The sequence below is a fragment of the Trichechus manatus genome, unplaced genomic scaffold (genome assembly GCF_000243295.1).
Source record: "Trichechus manatus latirostris isolate Lorelei unplaced genomic scaffold, TriManLat1.0 scaffold00001, whole genome shotgun sequence".
Lineage (NCBI taxonomy): Eukaryota > Metazoa > Chordata > Mammalia > Sirenia > Trichechidae > Trichechus > Trichechus manatus.
The window spans coordinates 23,552,442-23,573,422 of record NW_004443937.1 but is presented as its reverse complement, the minus strand read 5'-3'; the positions used below and the strand labels follow the sequence as shown (position 1 = coordinate 23,573,422).

Sequence of the window (20,981 nt, the reverse complement as noted above, 5' to 3'; positions counted from 1 at the left end):
AAAAAAAAAAAAAAAGTGTCTGCAGCTACTACTCTGGGGAAGTCCAAAGCAGTTACTCTGCATCAGCCTCAAAGAAGACAGGAGGAACGAAATGGCCTGAGCTGGAAAACCTGGCTCCTGAGGGAGCAGCACTCAATGCGGCAAAAAGATTCAATTTGCCTCCAGCACCAGTTCTGAGACGCACACAAGAGATGCTGCTCTCAATACCTTTCCCGAGCCGGCTGCATGCCCAAGCCGAAGCCACGGTGACGAACTCCGACACCGGGCAGGAGAGACCATGCTGGGGGTCAGTGCCGGGATGCTGCTGACCAGCGATGCACGGCCCTAGCGAGCCCAGGCCGGCGCCAGGGCCGCCAGCCGCGCACGCCCACCCGCCCACAAGCTCAGCCCGCTCACCGGGAGCTCCCGCGGCGGCTCTGGCCTTGGGTAACGTGGCCTCGGCACCTACACACCTGAAGTTGACACCAAAATAGGGGCCGGCGGCAACCAAAGCCCAGAAAAATGGCTGACCCGCAGATACCGCTACTTCCGGTCGCTCAGTATCTCCCTCCCTACCGTCGGGCTCTCTAGAAAGCTACATCTCTGTGGTACCTTGCTTTTCTCTTTAGGAGGCAGGGAGGGGCGGGGCTCTTGGGGCCATGGTTCCAAATTCTTCTCAATAGGGGTTCAGCGGGGGCTGCTGCTTTCCAGATTGTGAGGATGGATGCAGAGATGAATGGCACGGCCCAAGCCCTCAGGGCGCTTGTTGCCTCCTGAGGGAGTTGGACCTCTCTGTTTTGATTTGCATTGCAATTGAGGTTGATAGGGAGTACAGTCTGTTCAGGCAACTTCCATATGTTCTTCGTCCCATAAGGTTATAATAGAGTACAGAAATCCGGAGAATGTAAAGTATCATAACCGTACATAGCCAACACAACAGCTTCTCACACATAACCCGTTATCTCATATCTCTTGTATACACCTAGTCCCCAGGTTACAAGATCCGTTCCTAATGCTGTCTTTAAGTCAAATTTGTAGGTAAGTTGGAACAGGTAGATAAGTTTCTTATTTAGTGTCAGTTAGTTAAATGTTTGTCTTAGCGTATAGTATGTATTTTACCTTTCTGTGCATATAAAGGGAGCCCTGGTGGCACTGTGGTTAAGAGCTATGGCTGCTAACCAAAAGGTCGGCAGTTCAAATCCACCAGCTGCTCCTTGGAAACCCTACGGGGGCAGTTCTACTCTGTCCTTTAGGGTCGCTGTAGGGTTGCTATCCGTTGGAATTGACTCGACCCGGGTTTGGGTCTGGCTGATGCATATAAAGAAGCCGTGGTGGCGCAGTGGTTAAGAGCTACGGATGCTAACAAAAAGGTTGGCAGTTCGAACCCACCAGCCGCTTCTTGGAAGCCCTATGGCACAGTTCTGCTTTGTCCGGTAGGATTGCTATGAGCCAGAATAGACTCAACAGCAATAGTATGCATATAAACACTTAAACATGTCCAAACTACGCAATGTTTTCATGAGCGTCACAAAGTAGTGTGTGTGTTTGTTATTACAAACCATAGTATTTCACTCAGATTTTTAATAGGCTTTATGGCAGTCCGTTCTTAGGTACCAGTTTTCCGTAAGTCAGACGTTTGTAACCTGGGGACTGCCTGTCATATGATGTTCACACAAAGTCCAAATCACTTAACGCCCTATTTCACAGAACATATTGTGGACATTAAGCGATGCATGACTGTAATTGCTCACGTCTGAATGACCGTGTGGATGACTTTTCTAGTTTGTTCCAGAGCCTATGACATTTCCCACATGTAAATAACATGGCTTATAAATCACTCCCTTGTGAATTCACTTACTGTGCATGTATCTCTTGCACAAGTGATGAGATGATGGTATACTGGTAATGACACAATAATCAAGCTGTAGCTGTAAGGTCATGTGCAGATGGGGGGACACCATCTCCTCTGAAGGAGGTGGTCATTCCAGTTGCCCATCACCCTGGGTACAGGTCAGTCTGATAAAAGGAAAACGGAAGCCTGAAACTCTCCTTAGTCCTCAGTCTCTTAGGTTTGGGTATTCTGGAGTTGAAACTCCCTCTGTCGGGCTGAGGCTGGAATCAGGCTTCAAAAAAGGCAAGGGCCATGTCTATGTGGATTCCATGTATACCTAGCACCAAAGCACAAATCTGGACCCATATTAGGGGCTCAATGAATGTCTATCGAATGAGCGAGGTGCATTGTTTATTTCTATGTGTTCTCTCCTGACTTTCATTAAACTCTTAGTTAAATATTTCAGGTTCTACTCATTCATTCAACAACTATTAACTGAATGCTTACCATGTTCCAGGCACTGTTCTAGGCACTGGGGACATAAGTGAAGAGGTAAAGTCCCCAACCTTTCAGCGAGTAGTTGAACGTTTAACCGTTTCTGCCAGATAGATGGATAGATTCTGTTTAGTGTGGCTGTTACTCTGTCATGTCATGGTCATAATATGGCTGTTCTACCTCCAGTATAGCCTTTCTCACAAAAGAGAAGAAGGGGAGGGACAAAACGCATCCCACCCAGTGATTCTTTTATATCTCATTGGCCAAAATTGTGTCACATGAACAACCCTATCTGTAAGGAAAATTCTACCACTGAGCCACCAATGTCCCCTGCACTGTTACTAGTTACACACACAAAAAACTTCTTTTTCTCCAATCTCTCCTATTTGGAATGGAAATGTCCACCATTGTATTTTGGAAGCAGCTAACCTGTATTCTAGGTATCACAGATTCACAGATGGAAAGCAATTTTGCCCCAGGGTGGTACACATCCAGAGTCTCACCCATACATGTTTTAGATGATTGAAAAGTTGAAATTTTGGACTTAGAGTTGGTACTGGAATGTGTTAAGACTTTTGGGATGATGTGATAAGGTGAAAGTGATTTGTACATGGGAAGGACATGAATTTTGGGGAGAACTGCAGGTTCATATGTTAGTTTTATGTTAACCTTTTTTAGAATGGCCAAGCTGTTTTCCATAGCCCAAGGCTGAGCCCTCTGAGGAGCAATGTCAGAGGCTTCACACTGTGGTGGTGTGGGGAATAGATTTTACTAAAATAATACTGCCAGTCTCTAAACAAACAATAGCAAGCCCAGGAATGAGAGAAGGAGACCAGTACCCAGAGAAGCTATATTATCTAAAATGTCCAATTTCCAACAAAAAGCTATGAGACATGCAAAGAAACAATAAAGTCTAGGTGCAAAAAGTAGGTAACACAGCAGGCCTGGTAGTGCAGTGGTTAAGTGCTCAGCTGCTAACCAAATAGTTGAGGGGTTGAACCCACCAGTGGCTCAATGGGAGAAAGGTGTGGCAGTGTGCTTCTGTAATGATTACAGCCTTGGAAACCCTATGGGGCAGTTCTACCCTGTCCTATAGGTCGCTATGAGTTGGAATCAACTCAACAGCTACGAGTTTGTTTGTTTTTACTCCAGATATGCTGATTTGGTAGACCTGGGAAATTTATCTGTGGGTATAAGCTTGGCCCTTGTAATTCCAGGATTTGGAATCTACTGGTCTAAAATAGTTTTAGAGATTAGTTATAGTGTTTGTATATCTACAATCCATATAGTCAAATTGTGCCATCTGGATTTGAAATGATCAGTAGGAGTGGGAAATAGTCAGGTCCTGTATCTATGTTGCTTGGAAGGAATATGTCATCTCGCTTTTTCACTTCCACAAACCACCCTCTGGAACAAAAGTGGACTTTGGGGAACATGGCTGGCTTTATGCAGCCAACTGAGGTCTGTATAATAGTAGAGATTTGAAACATAGGTGAGGCCAGGTAGAGGAGCTGGTACTCTTAAATGTCTACACAGGTCCTCTAAGGGAATAACACAAGGAAAATTTCTAATGGCTAGAGAGTATTAAGTATTACACGTGTGAAAGTAACAAACTCCATGTTGTGATTGAATCAGAGAAAAGCCAGAATCGTTTCTTCATTCCCAAAACAGTCAGCTGCTTAAAGAAAAGCAGACTGAGCTGTTTTCTTCTCACTCTGAACAAAGAAAGGAAGCAAAAAGAAAAAAAAATCTTTGTAATAACAGATGTTTATTGGCGAAATTATCACTATTTTCTGCAAAGAGTTTTATGACTCCAGTTTTATAACATCAGAGGTGATAAAAGATGATTCAGTTACAAAAAACAATTTGACAATATGAGCATCCCTTTCTATTTATATTGATTAGAAAAACCAAAAGAGGAAATCTGTCACTGGGGATACAGGGCTGAAATTAAATTTAGTTTTAAGAGATTTTTATACAACTGAATTATTTGGCAACTTAAAGTTCTTTTTGGTTTCAGTTTTCTTCTCAGCTCCAAGTTAACTCTTTCAGACCTGACAGTACATATAGTGACCACTTACTTTTTCAGTCTCTGGAGTTTATTGGGAAGCTGCTTTCCCACTGACAGTGCCTGCTACTGCAAGGCAGGTGTCTTTATGACTGTTTAAAACTGAAGAAATGGGTGTGTGCTACAAATCACTGTTTTTACAGGGTATTGTATGAGGTGATGCTGAATCGATGTATTCTTTTAGGTAAAATATGGAGTTTGAAAATTTTTAAGTGGTACACACATGTACCTCTGGACTCCAAGGTAGAATTAGGGGTACACATATGTACTACATACTCTGAGGACAGGATTGTGGGAGGGGGCAAGCAAAAAATCCATACTACCTACCAAAAATTCAGATACACTCAATGATTCAGCATGCTTCCATTAATTAAAACATATGGTATAAACAAAAAATTCAAAGCATAAAATAACTGGGTACTGAAAAGATTAAGACCTAACACAGCATATACTATCTATGCAAAATATCTCTAAGTCCAGGGAGATATTTTCCTCACTATACAGGATTCGAAGTCTTACATATTTCCCTTTAATCAAGGCTATACAAAATGAGATTTCACATTTTCCTCCCAACTAAAAAGAGACCTTTATTTTTATTCCATAGAAAAGCAACTGTACACAAACATCTGTGGCTAAAAATACTGCCTCTTTGTATTCCTCAGGAATGTTCAGGGTACTACAAACTTAAGTGAATGAATGAAAGTGCACAGGAGGCCAGCAGATGACAAAAACATGGGAGGGTAATAGCAGTCTAGTTAGTGATGTGCATTTCAAAAGAGCTGGGTTTTTGATGAATTGAGAAGAAATGGCAGGATAGAAAGCTATGTGGGTTGAGGGAGACAAAACTACCACTTGAAGAAATGCAGAGGCAGCAATGCCCTTAGGGAATAACCAGGCTTCCATTAGAATAAGAAGGTAAAGAAAACACAAAGAGATGGACTCTAAATTCTACAGGGTGGCATGAATGGGCTTGAAAGAAGGTAAGGCATTCCCAAGGCCAACCCTTCAAAGATTAGACTGGACTGTGAGACATAAAATGATACTCGTGAAGAGTGTGCTTCTTAGCTCAAGTAGGTACATGAGACCAAACAGGCAGCTCCTGTCCTGAGGCAAGATGAGAAGGCACAGAGGGTCAGGAGCTGGTTGAATGGACATGGGAAATCCGGGGTGGAAAGGAGTGTGCTGTCACGGAATAGGGAGAGCAACTACGGTCACATAACAATGTATAAATTTTTGTATAAGAGACCAACTTGAATTGTAAACTTTCACTTAAAGCACAGCAATTAAAAAAAAAAATTAAGGGCTGGATGCTTCAACTATGACTGAGGCAAACAGCTGGTAATCATGGAGGAAGGTGGGTGATCAGTTCAAATTATATTTCAGGATATTTATCTGAAAGGGTTACAGGGGCTACTTGTCAGCATTACTCTTACAGCTCAAGACATATGTAGGCCTAGGGGGTGGTGGAAGGCCTCCAAAAAAAGACTTATCTTTTTTTTGCCCGGGACAAATATGTGAAGCTCTTCTGCATTCAGCACACATTGTGGTACACATATGTAAGCGTATGTTCTGCATTTAGATGTCTGCGTTTGAGATGACATGGTATCTACCCTTCCTAGAAGGTATTTACTTTTTATTTTTTCCTTAAAAAATTTTTATTGTGGAGAATTATATAATAACAAAACATTTGCAATTTCAACCATTTTTACATGTACAATTCAGTGACATTGATCTTAAATTCACCATGTTGTGCAACCATCACCACTATCCATTTCCAATTTTTTTTTTTATCACTATTAGGAGAAATTCAGTATCTCTTAAGCAATAACTCCCCACCCACCTCTGGTAACCACTGATAAACTTTGGTCTCTATGGATTTGCCTATTCTAGATATTTCATGTAAATCAGGTCATACAATATTTGCCCGCGTGCATCTGACTTATTTCACTCAGTATAATGTTTTCAAGGCTAATCCATGTTGTAGCATGTATCAGAACTTCTTTCATTATGACTCCTGTTCTCTTTTTCATTAATTTGTGTTATCATTTTTATGAACTGAAGGGATTTATTCTTGGAGATAATAAAGTCTTTTAAGATGAAAAAGAGAGCCTATTTGAAGAAAGAATTTCAGACACTATGACATACAATGGGAAAATGTTTTGGTCAGAGAATATCCGCTCAATGCTACAGAAAACATCAACAGTCCTGTTTAGCAATAATAAATGCTCAATTAAAAAAAAAAGAAAAAAAAATCCTGCCATACAGGCAGCTAAATTGCCTGTTTTCTTAAGGAAGTTTTGGCAGGGCCAGTAGACACTGCTCATGAGGAGTACAGACAAGGAGTACAGACAGTCAGCAGGAGAGGATGGTTGGCATGACAAAAGGCATGGAAGAATACTTACAAACCCCTTTGTTTATTCTGGAAGGACATGTGCCAAGGAAAAGACGATGGAAGCACCCTTACTGCTACAGTGCTGTTTAACTACTGCCACAAGTCGGTCAGCCTACCCTCGTGTTCACGTAGATCCCTGGGGAAGTACCCATCCAAGGGTGATAGACAATACAGTCCTAGCCCCAGAATGCAGCAAATCTGTTGAAGGCCCTCCATACCCTACTTTGAATAATGTGCAAAGAAAAATTATATTACAAAATTATGTATAAGCCACTATTCTATCGAAATAGGGCAAAACCAAACAATCACTTTTCATACAAATATACAACCTTCACATTCTTCACTTTCTTTCTAGTAATAGCCAGGAAGAAATACAAAAACCTTAAAACTAAAGTACAAGGTGCAGAGCTAGGCCATAAATCTAACCCACAGATGACTGATAGAATCTTCCTTATGAAGCAAGGGTCAAGCAATTGTCCACATTCAATCACCTTTCACAGAGGTGGCTACCCAGAAGGACCCCGAGTGGTCTCCCAAATACAGAACCACCATGGTAGATAGAGGCACTTTGGTATAATGAAGAAAGCATGGACTTTGCAGTCAGATCTGAGTTCAAATTCTGGCTTGCATCACTTACTAGTCAGTCACTGAGACTCAGTTTTCTTGTACAAATGTTGTGAGGATTATGTGAGATAATATATCCTCAGTATTTCCTGATAATAAACCACTATGTGCATAAGAGCCCTGGTGCCGCAGTGGTTAAGCACTAAGCTGCTAACTAAAAGGTCGGTGGTTCAAACACACCAGCTGCTCTGTGGGAAAAAGATGTGGCAGTCTGCTTCTATAAAGAGTACAGCATTGGAAACCCTACGGGACAGTTCTATAGGGTCACTATGAGTCGAAACGGACTTGACGGCAATGGGTTTGTGTATAAGACAAATGGCATTCGTTTAGGGACTTGCTATATACAAGGAAAAATAGAAATGGCCTAAGAATGGGGAAATTCTAAGCGTTCCCAGACGGATTTTGAGCTAGAGACTTATAAGTTTTAAATACGGGCTGAAGGCGGGTTAAGGCCTTCTCGAAGGGCTAGACATAAAGAAAGGTAGGGGAAGTTAATGGGCATCTGCAGTACTGACTGCTCAGCAACCTTCCCTCCTTTTGGGAAAGATTTTTCTCAGTAATGAAAGGAGAAAGCCCCAGCTCCTTTCCTTCACTTCCTAACTCTGAAAGGAGGGTGTGAGGAAAAAGGTTTGCAGCTGTGGCCACCATCTGACAACCATAAGGATACAAAAAAAAAAAAAAAAAAGCCAATATGCTGATGATTATGGAGTAAAGATGGAAGTGTGGTGAACTGCTGATTGCCAAACCAAAACTGGAATTGCTTACCTCTATACTTCCGCATAAATCAACAATCACTGTTCTTAAGGTTTAAGCTACTATTACTTAGTTTTCTGTTCTTTACACTTGAAAATATCCTAAATGGTACCGTAAAATTTACCTTGATTCACTCCAAGTGTTTAGAAACACTGCTCCAATATCCTACACTTATTATTACTTAACATGTGTCAGGCTTGTCATACGATACATGCATTACCTCATTTAAACCTCACAACAACTCTGTGAGGTAGGTATTCCCTTTTTATAGTTAAGTCTGAGACTCAGAGCAGTTAAGTGACTTTTCCAAAATTGAAAAGCTATTAAGTGGCACATCTGGGATTAGAATACACATTTCTCTGATCCCAAAGTCGGTTGAAAATTTTTAAGTCAGCTTATCTCAAAACTGACTCACATTATGATTTTACTAAATAGGAAACAGGTTATCAAAGGAAGTGACTTGCCCATGGCTCCACTGCTACTAAATGACAACATTAGGGTACAATCCTAGGACTTTAGACTGTTATGTTCTATGCACTATTCATAACACTGTTGAGTGAAAATGAGCATGTGCTCATTGCATTTAAAAAATACATTTTTTCCTGAATATAAAAGTAATACATTCTCATTGTAGAAAATGTATAAAACATAGAAAAGTATAAAGAAGAAAATCGAAATCACCTGTGATCCTATCATCCAGAAATAATAACTGTTAACATTTTGGCTTGATTTATTTCCTCCTCATTTTTTCCCATGTATATGTGTATATATATATATGGTTTTTATTGGATCATTCTTCATCATTTGTTTCTTTCATTTATGTTCCATTTAATCCAAGTAATTTCTCCATGGCATCAAATATTCTTTAAAAATACTTATAATGGCTGCAAAACCAGTCTTACGAGATGGATTATCATTCATTTAAACTTTATACTGTTGAAAACCTTTTTTTTTTCTTATAATTGTATATGATGCTGGCATGAATTTCCTTTTGTTGGTCTTTGTTCACTTCTGATTACTTTCCCTATATGAATTCTTAGAAATAGAACTAAGGTTGATGATACTGACAAATTGTTTTTCAGAAAAGTAGCAATAAACCCTACTACCAATAATATATGTTATTTATGAGATATCTTTCTCCTCATTATGTTTTCTCTGGTGTTGAATAAGCTGCGAACTATAACGATAGGTTTTCCCACACTCACTGCATTTATAGGGTTTCTCCTTTGTGTGGGTTCTCAAATGTAGAATAACTTGAGAAGTCTGCCTGAAGGTTTTCCCACATTCATTACATTTATAGGGTTTCTCTCCAGTGTGAACTCTCTGATGATCAATAAGGTTTCGGTTAGAAGTAAAAGCTTTCCCACATTCATTACATTTGTAGGGTTTCTCTCTGCGATGAAGTCTCTGATGTTCATTAAGGGTCTTTCTCAAGATGAAAGCCTTTCCACACTCGTCACATTCATAAGGCTTCTCCCCGGTGTGAATTCTCTGATGGTCCATAATCTTTGTGTTAGAACCACATGTTTTCCCACACTCCTTACATTTGTAAACTTTTTTTCCTTTGTGCATTCTCTGGTGTTGAGTAAGGTTTGAACTATGGCTAAAGGCTTTCCCACACTCGATACACGTGTAGGGCTTCTCCCCAGTGTGAACTCTGTGATGTGAAATAAGACCTGAACTCCGACTAAAGGCTTTCCCACACTCTTTACTTTCATAAGTTTTCTCCCCACTGTGGATTCCCTGGTGCCGAATGAGGTGTGACTTACCACTGAATGATTTCCCACATTCACTGCATGTGTAGGGCTTCAGTCCAGTGTGAATTCTCCGATGAACCACAAGGTTGGAGCTATGGCTGAAGGCTTTGTCACATTCCTTACACTTATAGGGCTTCTCTCCTGTGTGGATTCTCTCATGTACTGTAAGGTTTGCACTCTGACTAAAGGCTTTCCCACACTCATTACATATATGTTTCTTTTCAGCCTGAACTGTCTTGTTTGTTGCAGAGTTGGAGCACTGACTACCATCTTTTTCAGATTTCTGGTCACTCACTTCTGTGAGTGTTTTATTGTCCTTAACTATCTTTTGTTTGAAGTTTCTTGTCTTTCTTCTCATTTTCTCCTGCTTGGAGCATCTCAGTGGCCTCTTTAGTCTTCTCTTTCTTTTCAGAGGCTTGCTAAATTTTAACTTCCTTGGCAACACCTGTGTGGAGTCGTCTTGAAAGTATAATGAGATTCTGATTTTTCAGGAATGAGGCTTTGGAATCAACACTTTCTCAGTCCCAGTTTCACCATCTGACATGAGAAACAGAAATTGCACATGTCACCTGTTCTCTGTACTAGAGGAAGGATAAATTCAAGAACAACAAGATGAGACACACCACAGGGTCTCACATGGAAGGGTAAATCTTCAAAGGCAGGGAGAACTGATCAAAGAAGGTAACAGAAATGAGGCTAGATATAGACAGGGAGACCAAAGTAAAGGCTTATGGAAAGCTGGGAGCTGAAAGGAGCCCAAGAGGTCCAGCATCAGATTGAGCAATGAATAGTATAAAATCCACTCTGGTTTCCTCCCTCCACATCCTCTACTCTCAGAACTAGAGCCAACTAACCCCTAATGTCATGCTCAACTATAATCTGATCCCTAGCAAAAGTGAACCGAAAACACCTTAGCTCGTAGCTCAACTTACCAATCTTCAGATAGTTTGTCTTTTACTGCTTGCTGACCTATTCCCCTAGTATTAGTAATACAGTGGTTGGCACAAAATAGGTTCTCAGCAATTATCTTAGAGTATGACTAAGATTTCATTTTGTACTCTAAGTCCAGGTACTAGGCCCCTGTCTACATCCCTGTAATTAAGTCCTATCTTAATAAGGAGTAACCCAATTCTTCCAATATGGGAGCCTCATCACATTATAGCCTATTTCCTAAGGGCTGGTCTGTAGCTGAATCCAGCCTTATGTGCCAGTTTAGGCTGTCTACTTTTCACCAAACTATCACTCTGACAGACTGAGTCTATTGGATGAATCTGAGAAGTGAAACTGTGGAGGGAGGTTAATTAAACCATTGCAGGGGAGACTCTGATAGGAACTCACATTATATACTAGTAAAGTACCTAGAGATAGAAGGATGATAGTAGAGGACAGCACAACCAAGAGGTATTGATACATGCAACCAAATTATCAGGGATGAGCAGGAATTTCCCAACTGGTTTGACATGTAACTCTGAACATAGGTAATGCCAGCAGACCTCAAATCTAGAGGGGGTTGGGTTATTAAAAAAAAAAAAAAAAACAAAACTGAAAGATAACTCCGCAATACTAACGTAACTAATTTCCTTTTACGGTGTTCCTTTTTAGACTTGTCCATATATATATAATCCTATAGTTACAAACATACTTTAGATAAATTTACATCCTACTTCTTCCACATAATTTTTCCACATTGCTCTTTAATCATCACATGCTCGTTTTGTGGCTACATAATACACCAGCAGTTGGATTCATTATCATTTATCTACCATTCTGCTCGTTAGACATTTCTGTAGTTCCCCGAGGTTCAACCACAATCAATAATGCTATCATGAACATTTTATAATACAATGTTTTCTTCTTGATGAAATATATTCCTTGGATAAATGTTCCATGAGTGGGTTATTTGGTCAGAAAGAATGAAATTATTTTGCAGTACTGCCTACTCTTTTTTTAAAAAAGTCTTACCAGTTTCTACTGTCTCATAGCTCTCTAATAAACTAAGTCACACTCTCTGGAGGAAAGCCACATCCAATGGTGAGTGCTCAAGACCAGCACGAAGAGAAGAGAGCTGAGAAGGGGTAGAGGAGGCTGGAATTCACATCTTGGAAATGCAGATGTGGCTGATTCCATACATACATGCACACACAGACTCATGATATGACCAAGATATGAAGAGTAAGCAGAGAGAATGGTAGGGGAGGGTGGATTCTTGCCAAGATCCTGAGAACACACCCACATCCACATGCTGCTACCTTTCCTAACCTAATAGGATGAAGCAGGTGGAGGAAAATCAGTGAGAAGCCAGGGGATTGCAAAGCAGATATGATAGCAAGTGAACTCACTTTCAGAATTTCTCTCTGTGAGAAAGTTGATGGTTCTTTCTGATTTTCTTTTCCATTTCTAGTTTTCCCTGAAACTCTCTCTTTTCTTCACATATTTCTTAAACTAGCAATTATTGAGCACTTTACCCCGTATATATCACTGTTCTGGGTCTAACATGAGGAAAATTTAAAGAAGCATGAAATGGCACCTCTACCTTTAAGGAGCTTACAATGAGCAGAATGGCAAAACTAAAAGAGAGTAAATTACAAGGTACTCAATCAGGAGCTGAAGGGGGTAGAGGAGGGAGGAATTATTGGAGCTTAGAATATGCTTGGTGTAAGATTCTTAAAACAGGCAAAACTTAGGCTAAGCCCTAGAGGATATGCAGAAATTATTTTCTCAAAAGGAAGTTGGCATAGGGTTGGTGTCCTCAAAATAAGTGGGAAATTATACTATAATGTAATCCTTCATGAAGATTTTTGTCCATTTTGTTCACCATTGTATTGCTAGCACCTAGAATAGTGTCAGAGACTTAGTAAGCGCTCAACACTTTTTTGTTGAAGGAAAGAATCAAGTTGGCGGAAGTGAGTCAGATTACAGAAGACTGGAAAATACAAGACAGAAAAGATGGACATAATGTGATGGTCAGTGGGAAACCAGCTTGAAACAGAAGAATGGAATCTACTCTTAATTTTCTTCTCCATTTTCTATCTTGCTATTATCCTCTATTGTTACTTTCCTTCTCTTTCTCACTTGTCAAGAACATAGTTGTTCAAGTATTGCCATTCATCTTCCCCAGTCTTTGTACTGCCCACGCCCCTCCCCCCAGCACATTCATGTTTCTCCTCAGCTTCATGAAGTGGAGGACAGAGGAGACAGGCAGCTGGGGCATCCCATGGGGAGTAAGTTAAGGGAAATTTTAAAAAAAGGATTCAAGAGATGTTACCCTAGGAGTAGGGAGATCATATATTCTGGTTTGCCCAGAACAGTTCTGGTTTATAACTACTATCCTAGCATTATTATTTCATAATAGTGCCCTCCTTAACTCAGAAAAGTATCCCAGTTTAGACAATAAATTTTGTGTCACACTACCCAAAAGTGACGTTAGGAAAATAATGCTTTAGGAATAGTCCAGAGGGATTAGAGGGGGAAAAAGAATGGAGGAAGGGAAATGACTTGGGCAACAACCTCAGGAATGCAGTATGGGTGACCACTGGGGGCCTGGCACTTTGAAGATGCCTGATAAGTGTTTGTTGAATAGATGAACAAATAAATGAGACTATAAGACCCTAGCCTAGGACAGTAAAAATTAGGAGAGAGAACAATGAAACTCAGTCATGTCCAGGAATGCATCCACAGATATCAGACTGGACACAGAGGGTGATGGGAGGAAAAAAGCCAAGGTCTTCAGGTAAGCACGGATATCAATAATAGTAGTGTTGCTAAAAGAGATGAAGACGTGGCAAAACTGGTTGAAGAAGGAGAGGAATATGCCAGGAATGCAAATTTGAGAACAGTAAGACAGAGAGGACAAAGGAAGTCACAAAAATGTATAAGCTTACTGAGATATGGAGGTGGGTAAGAAGGGGAAGGTAGGGAGAAGGGAAATGCCCAGAGATGTGCTGTGAAGAAGGCCCAGAGTCCTGAGGAAGGGACATGATTTGTCAGGCGACCAAGAAGGGCCAGTTTGAGGAGAGTTGCTCAAAGGGAAATCTAACTGTTTTCTCTCTGCCTGATTGCATGTGAAATTTCTTAAGTAATTCTAGGAGACTTCCCAGGCACTAGGAAAGTAGGGTCTTGGCTGGAGAAGTAGGAGGAGGAAAAGATCAGGCCACGGGGCAGCGGGACACCAGACACTGTACACAAATGCACATTCTCAGACTACTGAAGAATGGATGAGGAACAATGAGGCCCACAGCTCTCTGACCCACAGACTGATGCGTGAGTCTTCTGATCCCAGGACCACTATCCATTTGAGCCTCTAAGAAAATAGTGAAGCGTAAAGAGAGAGAGAGCCTTTACCCAGAGGTGCCTTGTTCCTTTAGCTCCCCAGCATCACCTGTCTGTTCAGATTCCTCTGAGCAATGGTCACAGGGTCCTTGGTTACTGATTAGCTGCTACAGAGTGAGGAATAAGAGGCAATACATGAAAACAAACTCTAGACAGGCAGATAAGTGAAATGTAAACATTGAAAGGAAAAAGTCAAAAGCTAGAAGAAAATATCAGAGGTTTAGACTTTGTGGACCATAACAAATTATAGATAGCATTACAAAGAATGGGAATTCCACAACACTTAATTGTGCTCATGAGGAACCTGTACATGGATCATGAAGCAGCTTTTTAAACAGAACAAGGGGATACTGAGTAGTTTAAAACTGGAAAAGGTATGTGGTAGGGTTGTATCCTTCCACCTTACTTACTCAATCTGTATGCTGAACAAATAACTTGAGGAGCTGGACTACTAACAACCTGCAATATGCAGATGACACAACCCTGCTTGCCAAAAATGAAGACAACTTGAAACACTTCTGACCAAGGTCAAAGACAGCCTTCAGTATAGATTACACCTAAGTGTGAAGAAAACAAAAATCCTCACAACTGGACCTGTAAATAACCTCATGATACATGGAGAAAAAATTGAAGCTGTCAATGATTTCATTCTCCTTGGATCAACAATCAGTATCTACAGAAGTAGCAATAAAGAAATCAAGCAACGTACTGTATTGGACAAACCAGCTGCAAAAGAACTCTTTAAAGTTCTAAAAATCAAAGATGTCACTTTGATAACTAAAGCACACCTGACACAATCCATGGTCTTTTCAATCACCTCATATACATGTAAAAACCGGACAATGAAAAAGTAAGGCAGAAGAACTGATGAATTTGAACTGTAGTATTGGTGAAGAATATTGAATATACCATGGACTGCCAGAAAAACGAACAAATCAGCCTTAGAAGAAATACAACCAGAAATGCTCCTTAGAAGTAAAGATGGTGACACTTTGGCCTACTTACTTTGGACACGTCATCAGGAAAGATCAACTGTTATAAAAGGGCATCAAGGTTGGTAGAGGGTCAGCAAAAACAAGGGAAACTCTCAGTGAGATGGACTGACACAATAGCCATAACAATGGACTCAAATATACTAACGATCAAGAAGATGGCATAATTTTCGTTCTGTTATACATAAGGTTGCCATGAGTTGGTGCCAACTTGACGGTAACTAAAAACAACAATAACTGATCTCAGGGCAAGAGAGGCCTAAGCCGTAAGCAGAAAAGAAAAGATGATATTACATAGGAAAATGGTTGTTTTTTAACCATATAAAAATTTCTATACTTCAAAAAACACCATAAGAAATTTATAGGACAAACTAGTTTGTCTCGTACTAGAATTAGTTCTGTGCATGTCTGTGTCCTTCCCCACATGCACACATTAAGCTGTAAGTCCACAAAAAGCAGGGCCCATGACATTGGCTTGTGGACCCCACACAGTGCCTGGCATAAAAGATGCTCAGTAAGTATTGTTTGATTAGAAACGATGAATTAAACAAGTTCAGAATTTCATCTAATATCTGGAGTGCGCACGGGGATGGCGAGAGGTGAATCTTCAGCACATCACCACTCCACCTCCATCTGATCATCCTGTTTATGCTTCAGATTGTCTGATAAACACCATGAAGGTGTATTCATAATCTTGGTAATTCTGTTTCAACGGGGCCATTCAAGGGTCTAAATTCCCTAAGAGTATGACCCAGACTCACTACTCAGAAACTTCAGATTGTTAGAGCTCGAAGAGATCTCCCACATCACCTGCTGTTTGTATCCAAATGTAGAGATGGAGAAACTAGGACTTAGAGGTAAGCTGGGACTCAAGCCCATATCTCCTGACATCCAAATTTGAGTTCTACTACATCACCCTTCCTTCCAGCCCAAAACTTTACTCCTCAAGCTCCAGAGGACCCCTTCCCACTTATCTGCTTCTCTCCTGCTCCATAAGTAGCCATTCCAAAATGCTCCTTTTCATCCCTGGTCCCCATACCCTCTAGGAGGCAGAATTCCTGTCCCCAGGCGTCACAGTACAAGTCTTACCTGCCGAGGAAAGATATTACGTACCTTCACTCCTGTGTACTGCAGCCTCACTCGAAAGGATCTACCCAGCACAGATCTTGCCTGATCTCATCCTTGGGTTCAGTTGCGGTCTTGATCACTGTAAATAAATAAAAATGACAAAGTCCTGAGAGCTCTACTCCAAGAGGACACTCAGGACAATGTCTCATTCCTGGGCAACTTCCCTTCCTATAGAACCCTGGGGCAGTATGGATGACCATTCTAATTTTTTTAAAGATGAGAAAATGAAGTTCCCAGATGAAGTTGAATGATTTGCCCAAGGTCATATGGCTTGGTGACAGGCCTTTGTCTGAAGGAAATGCTCATTCTCTCATACCACAGCCACTCCTTTTCACCAGTTTTATTGGTATCTATAAGCCTCAATACTCTCCTCTGATTGCAAAATGCATACCAACTAGGAAGTTCTCTGCAATCCAACTTTCCACAGAAAATCTGCACAAGGGGGATGAGAAGGAACTTTGCTGAGGCTACTGTGAAGAAGAAATAGGTTTCAAAGGGAAGCTAGAGAATTTTTTTTCCTGATTACCCATTTCTTAGGATTACTAGGAGTCCAAGGGTGGTGCAAATGATTAAGCGCTCAGCTACTAGCCCAAAGGCTGGCGGTTCAGATCCACCCAGAGGCACCTGGAGAGACAGGCATGGCTATCTAGTTCCGAAAGGTCACAACCTTGAAAACCCTAGAGCAGTTCTACTCTGCACACATGGGTCACTGTGAGTCAGAATCAACTGGAGAGCTACTAATAACAACAGTATTATTAGGCCTCAAAATATCTTTTGTGTCCCCACCAGACTCCCAACTCCCCAGCTTCTGCTTCTAACACTCTAAGCTGGTTTCATTTTTTTCTATACTAGATTATAGCTCTGTCTATACACAGCTGTAACCGTGGGAGGTAGCACACTAATGGGTAGGTGCTCAATACTTATTTGTTGCATAAATGAAAGAATGAGTAACCTTGGGCAAGACTCTGCCCTCCTCTCTGGGCCCGAGATTCCTCACTAGTAGCAGAGCGGGAATGGGGATGGGAGTAAGGTTGGACTGGTGATCTGTGTCAAAGGTTGTAGAAGCTGCTGAGAGTCTGGGACGAGCCTCAACCACTATTATCAGGGAAAGGCTGGGAGGCACTTCGTCCACCCAGCGGCCCACCGGCTTTCTGAGGCCAAGCCCAGGGGTTAAGGGCGGGGATGACAAAGTTCTGTCACCACCACGAGCCGGGTCCGAGAGAACAGGAACGCGGAGTCGGAGACGAGATCCAAGACAAAGGGGCAGCGCCGAGCGAGGGGAGAGGGCGGCCCACAACGACACCTTGGGCTGCCGCGCCTCCGTTTTCGCAGCTAGTAGCCGTAGAAGAGGCCTGGTTGTCGGCCTGTGTACCCCACTCACACCCAGAACCCAGCCGAAACTCCCAACACCAAGCTGCCGCAGACCGCTCACCAAGACCTCGAGACTCACATATAAAAACAAAGCGGAGGCGGAATCACGTCACCGACTCCACCGTCCCCTCCCCCCGACCTCCCGCCTTAACTTCGGCCCTTCTAGGCACTAGGAGGTTTCCGCATCTCTGTGCTCCCCAGAAGCAGTCCTCAGGGACCCTCGGGAACCCAGCCAGATCCGCAGGGGCTCTGGACCCGCCTCCTGCACAGTTTTTGCCCTACCATTGGCTGGGAGGATGGAAAGGCTTGGAGAGTTCAACCAATGCGCAGGAGGGCCCTGAAGTGGTGGGGCCTGGGGAGAGACTTGGTTAGGGCGGGAAGAGGAACCAATCAACTGGGGGGCCAGGCCACTTCTCTCCAAATGAGGCTCCCTGAAGTCATACCCCTAGCTCTGGCTGGTGAGTGGAAATGTCCTATTTCCTTCCACAGATCTCGACGACTTTCAGCTTCAAAGCCCGGATCAGCTACTGTTTATTGGCAGCGTTAGAAAAACGTTTATTGAGTGCCTACTCAGTGGCAGTTCTGTGCTGTGGATACAGCAGTGAAGAAAATGAACTCCCTGCCCCATTAAGCTTACATTCAAGTCAGGGGAGAGGGACACACACACACACACAAATACGTAGAACATAATACTGAGTAAGGGAAGAAAGAGGTGGAGTTGGGACTATTTTACAGGCAACAAGATAGGCACAGACAGCAAGTGATCAGTCGAGGCATGCAAATATATGGGAGAAGAGTGTTCCTGGCAGATGGAAGAGCAGGTGCAAAGGCTTGAACCAGCTAGTGGAGGGGAATTACAGTTAGGACCTTGTAGGCTATGATAGGGAGTCTTGGGTGGCACAAATGATTAAGCACTCAACCAGTGGCCTGAAGGTTGACAGTTCAAACCCACCCAGAGGCACCTCCTAAGACAGGCGTGGTGATCCGCTTCTGAAAGTTCACAGCCCCGAAAATCCTATGGAGCACAGCTCTACCCTGCCCATATGGGGCTGCCGGGAGTTGGAATTGACTAGCCAGCAACTAACAATGACAGGCTATGATAGAGGGCAGTGTGGTTCAGTGGTAGAAATCTTGCCTTCTACATGGGAGACCCTGGTTTGATTTTGGCCAATACTACTCTGGCGTGGCCAACACCCCTCTAGTATGACCACCACCCCTCTAGCATAGCCACTACCCATCTGTTAGTGAAGGATTATGTGTTACTATGATACTGAACAGGTTTCAGAGGAGCTTCCAGACTAAGACGGACTAAGAAGAAAGACCTGGCGATCTACTTCCCGAAAATCAGCCAATGAAAATCGTATAGGTCACAACGGTTGGCTCCGTTTTGTGTGGGGCTGCCATGAGCTGACTCACAGGCAGCTAACAACAAGAACAGGTTATGATAAGGGCTTTGGATTTTGCCCTGCAAAATATGGGGAGCTACTGGAGGGTTTGGGGACAAGGAATGACATGATCTTTTTTACTTTTTTTTTTCCTGCCACATGTTCAAAGATTTATTAGCTAGCAGATACAAAAGAAGGCAAGAACCTGTTCTATGAATCCTGTGAATTCTTTTCTCTCTGCTCTTGGTCATTCTGACATTAACCTCGCATGAAGTTTTCACTCCATGACTTACATTTTTAAAGTTTGGCTTGACTGCTCTGTTGAAAACAGCTGTATGTTACTATTACTCAACTGGAAAATGAGGGTAATAATCTGAGACAATATCTCTGATTATGAGACAACTATAAAGTTATATGAAAGTGTAAATTATAACCCACTGCCGTGGAGTCGATTCCAACTCATAGCGACCCTTTAGGACAGAGTAGAACTGCCCCATAGGGTTTCCAAGGCTGTAAATCTTTATGGACGCAGACTGCCACATCCTTCTCCCACAGAGCAGCTGGTGGGTTTGAACCACTGACCTTTCAGTTAGCTGCTGAGTGCTTAGCTGCTGCACCACCAGAGCTCCCTTCTAGCCCAGTGGTTCACAAATTGTAGACAGCATAAGAATCACTTGGATTCATGTTAAAAATACAAATTCCAGGCCCCTATCCAGCTTATGGAACCCTGGTGGTGCAGTGGTTAAGAGATCCAAAAAGGTCGGCAGTTCGAATCCACCACCTGCTCCTTGGAAATGCTGTAGGGCAGTTCTACTCTGTCTTATAGGGTCACTGTGAGGCAGAATTGACTCGACGGCAATGGGTTTATCCAGCTTATATAGCCTTATCCATAAGCCTATTTTTTCCTACAAAAATCTATATTTATTCAAGTATGATGTCACTGTTCAGAAACCAGGGTATTAGTATTTTGTCACAATTGCATAAATATTTAGCAATTTCAATCTTGATTATATATGCTATCTTCATGCCAGCCACAGAAATTCTGACTTATATCTGGGTAAATGAAATCAATATCCAGTCGGTCAAGTTTTACTTTATTAGTCAAAATGGTGGAAATACAGTGCTTCCCTTTGGGAGTTCACAGTCTGTTGGAGGATATATGTCTCTTAGGATATAAGAAAGGACCAAAAGATACAAGTTATAAAGGGGCTTCACTGGCATTAATTTAAGCCTCAGAATAATTTTATGACATATTATCCTTATCCTCTAGATATGGAGACAAAAGCCTAGAAATGTGAAATGATTTGCTTATGGTTACACAGCTAGTAGTGGATGATTTGAGACTTAGACTTGGGTTTTCTGACTACAGACCCGACGCAACACTGCCTCAAATTACAAATTGCATTCCTCCTAACGAGTGTTGAATTACAAGGAACCAACAATAATACCCTTTTTCTTTGTTTCAAACTTTATTTTGAAACTTTCAAACATACATCTACCCTCTAGCTAGATTCAACAATTGTTAACATTTTGCCACATTAGCTCTCCCTGTCCTCACACACATACACATTTTTGTTGTTGTTGAGCCACATGAAAATACACTGTAGAGATCGTGACCCTTCAATCCTAAATACAGCAGCATGCATTTCCTAAGAATAAGGACATTCTTCTACATAACCAAACTGCCACTGTCATGTTAAGAAATTTAAAAATAACTCCATATGATCAAGTGGCTCTAGTATTAGATATTATATTCTATTTCATATTCCAACTTCTCCAATTGCACACCAAATATCTTCTACAGCTTTTTTTTTTTAATTGTACTTCAGGTGAAGGTTTACAGAACAAATAGTTTCTCATGAAACAGTAGTACACAT

General features: G+C 41.8%; 2 protein-coding genes across 2 annotated transcripts in view; both read right to left on the bottom strand.

Moving 5' to 3' along the window:
* The window catches only part of ZNF197 (zinc finger protein 197), an 18,728-nt gene extending 18,220 nt beyond the window's left edge, over window positions 1-508 (bottom strand). Inside the window, 1 exon segment of the mRNA XM_023726182.1 lies at window positions 397-508. The gene's annotated coding sequence lies outside the window, so the exon portion shown is untranslated.
* Window positions 509-8,162: 7,654 nt separating this feature from the next.
* LOC101358796 (zinc finger protein 660) overlaps window positions 8,163-20,981 on the bottom strand; it is a 29,104-nt gene continuing 16,285 nt past the window's right edge. The window contains exons 1-2 of the mRNA XM_012554343.2: window positions 16,334-16,781; window positions 8,163-10,436 (exon numbers count right to left, since the gene is read on the bottom strand). Of these exons, the coding sequence (XP_012409797.1) occupies window positions 9,265-10,257 (993 nt within the window). The 5' untranslated portion in view covers window positions 10,258-10,436; window positions 16,334-16,781 and the 3' untranslated portion in view covers window positions 8,163-9,264. Of the gene's footprint in view, window positions 10,437-16,333 lie in introns of the transcript that reaches the window.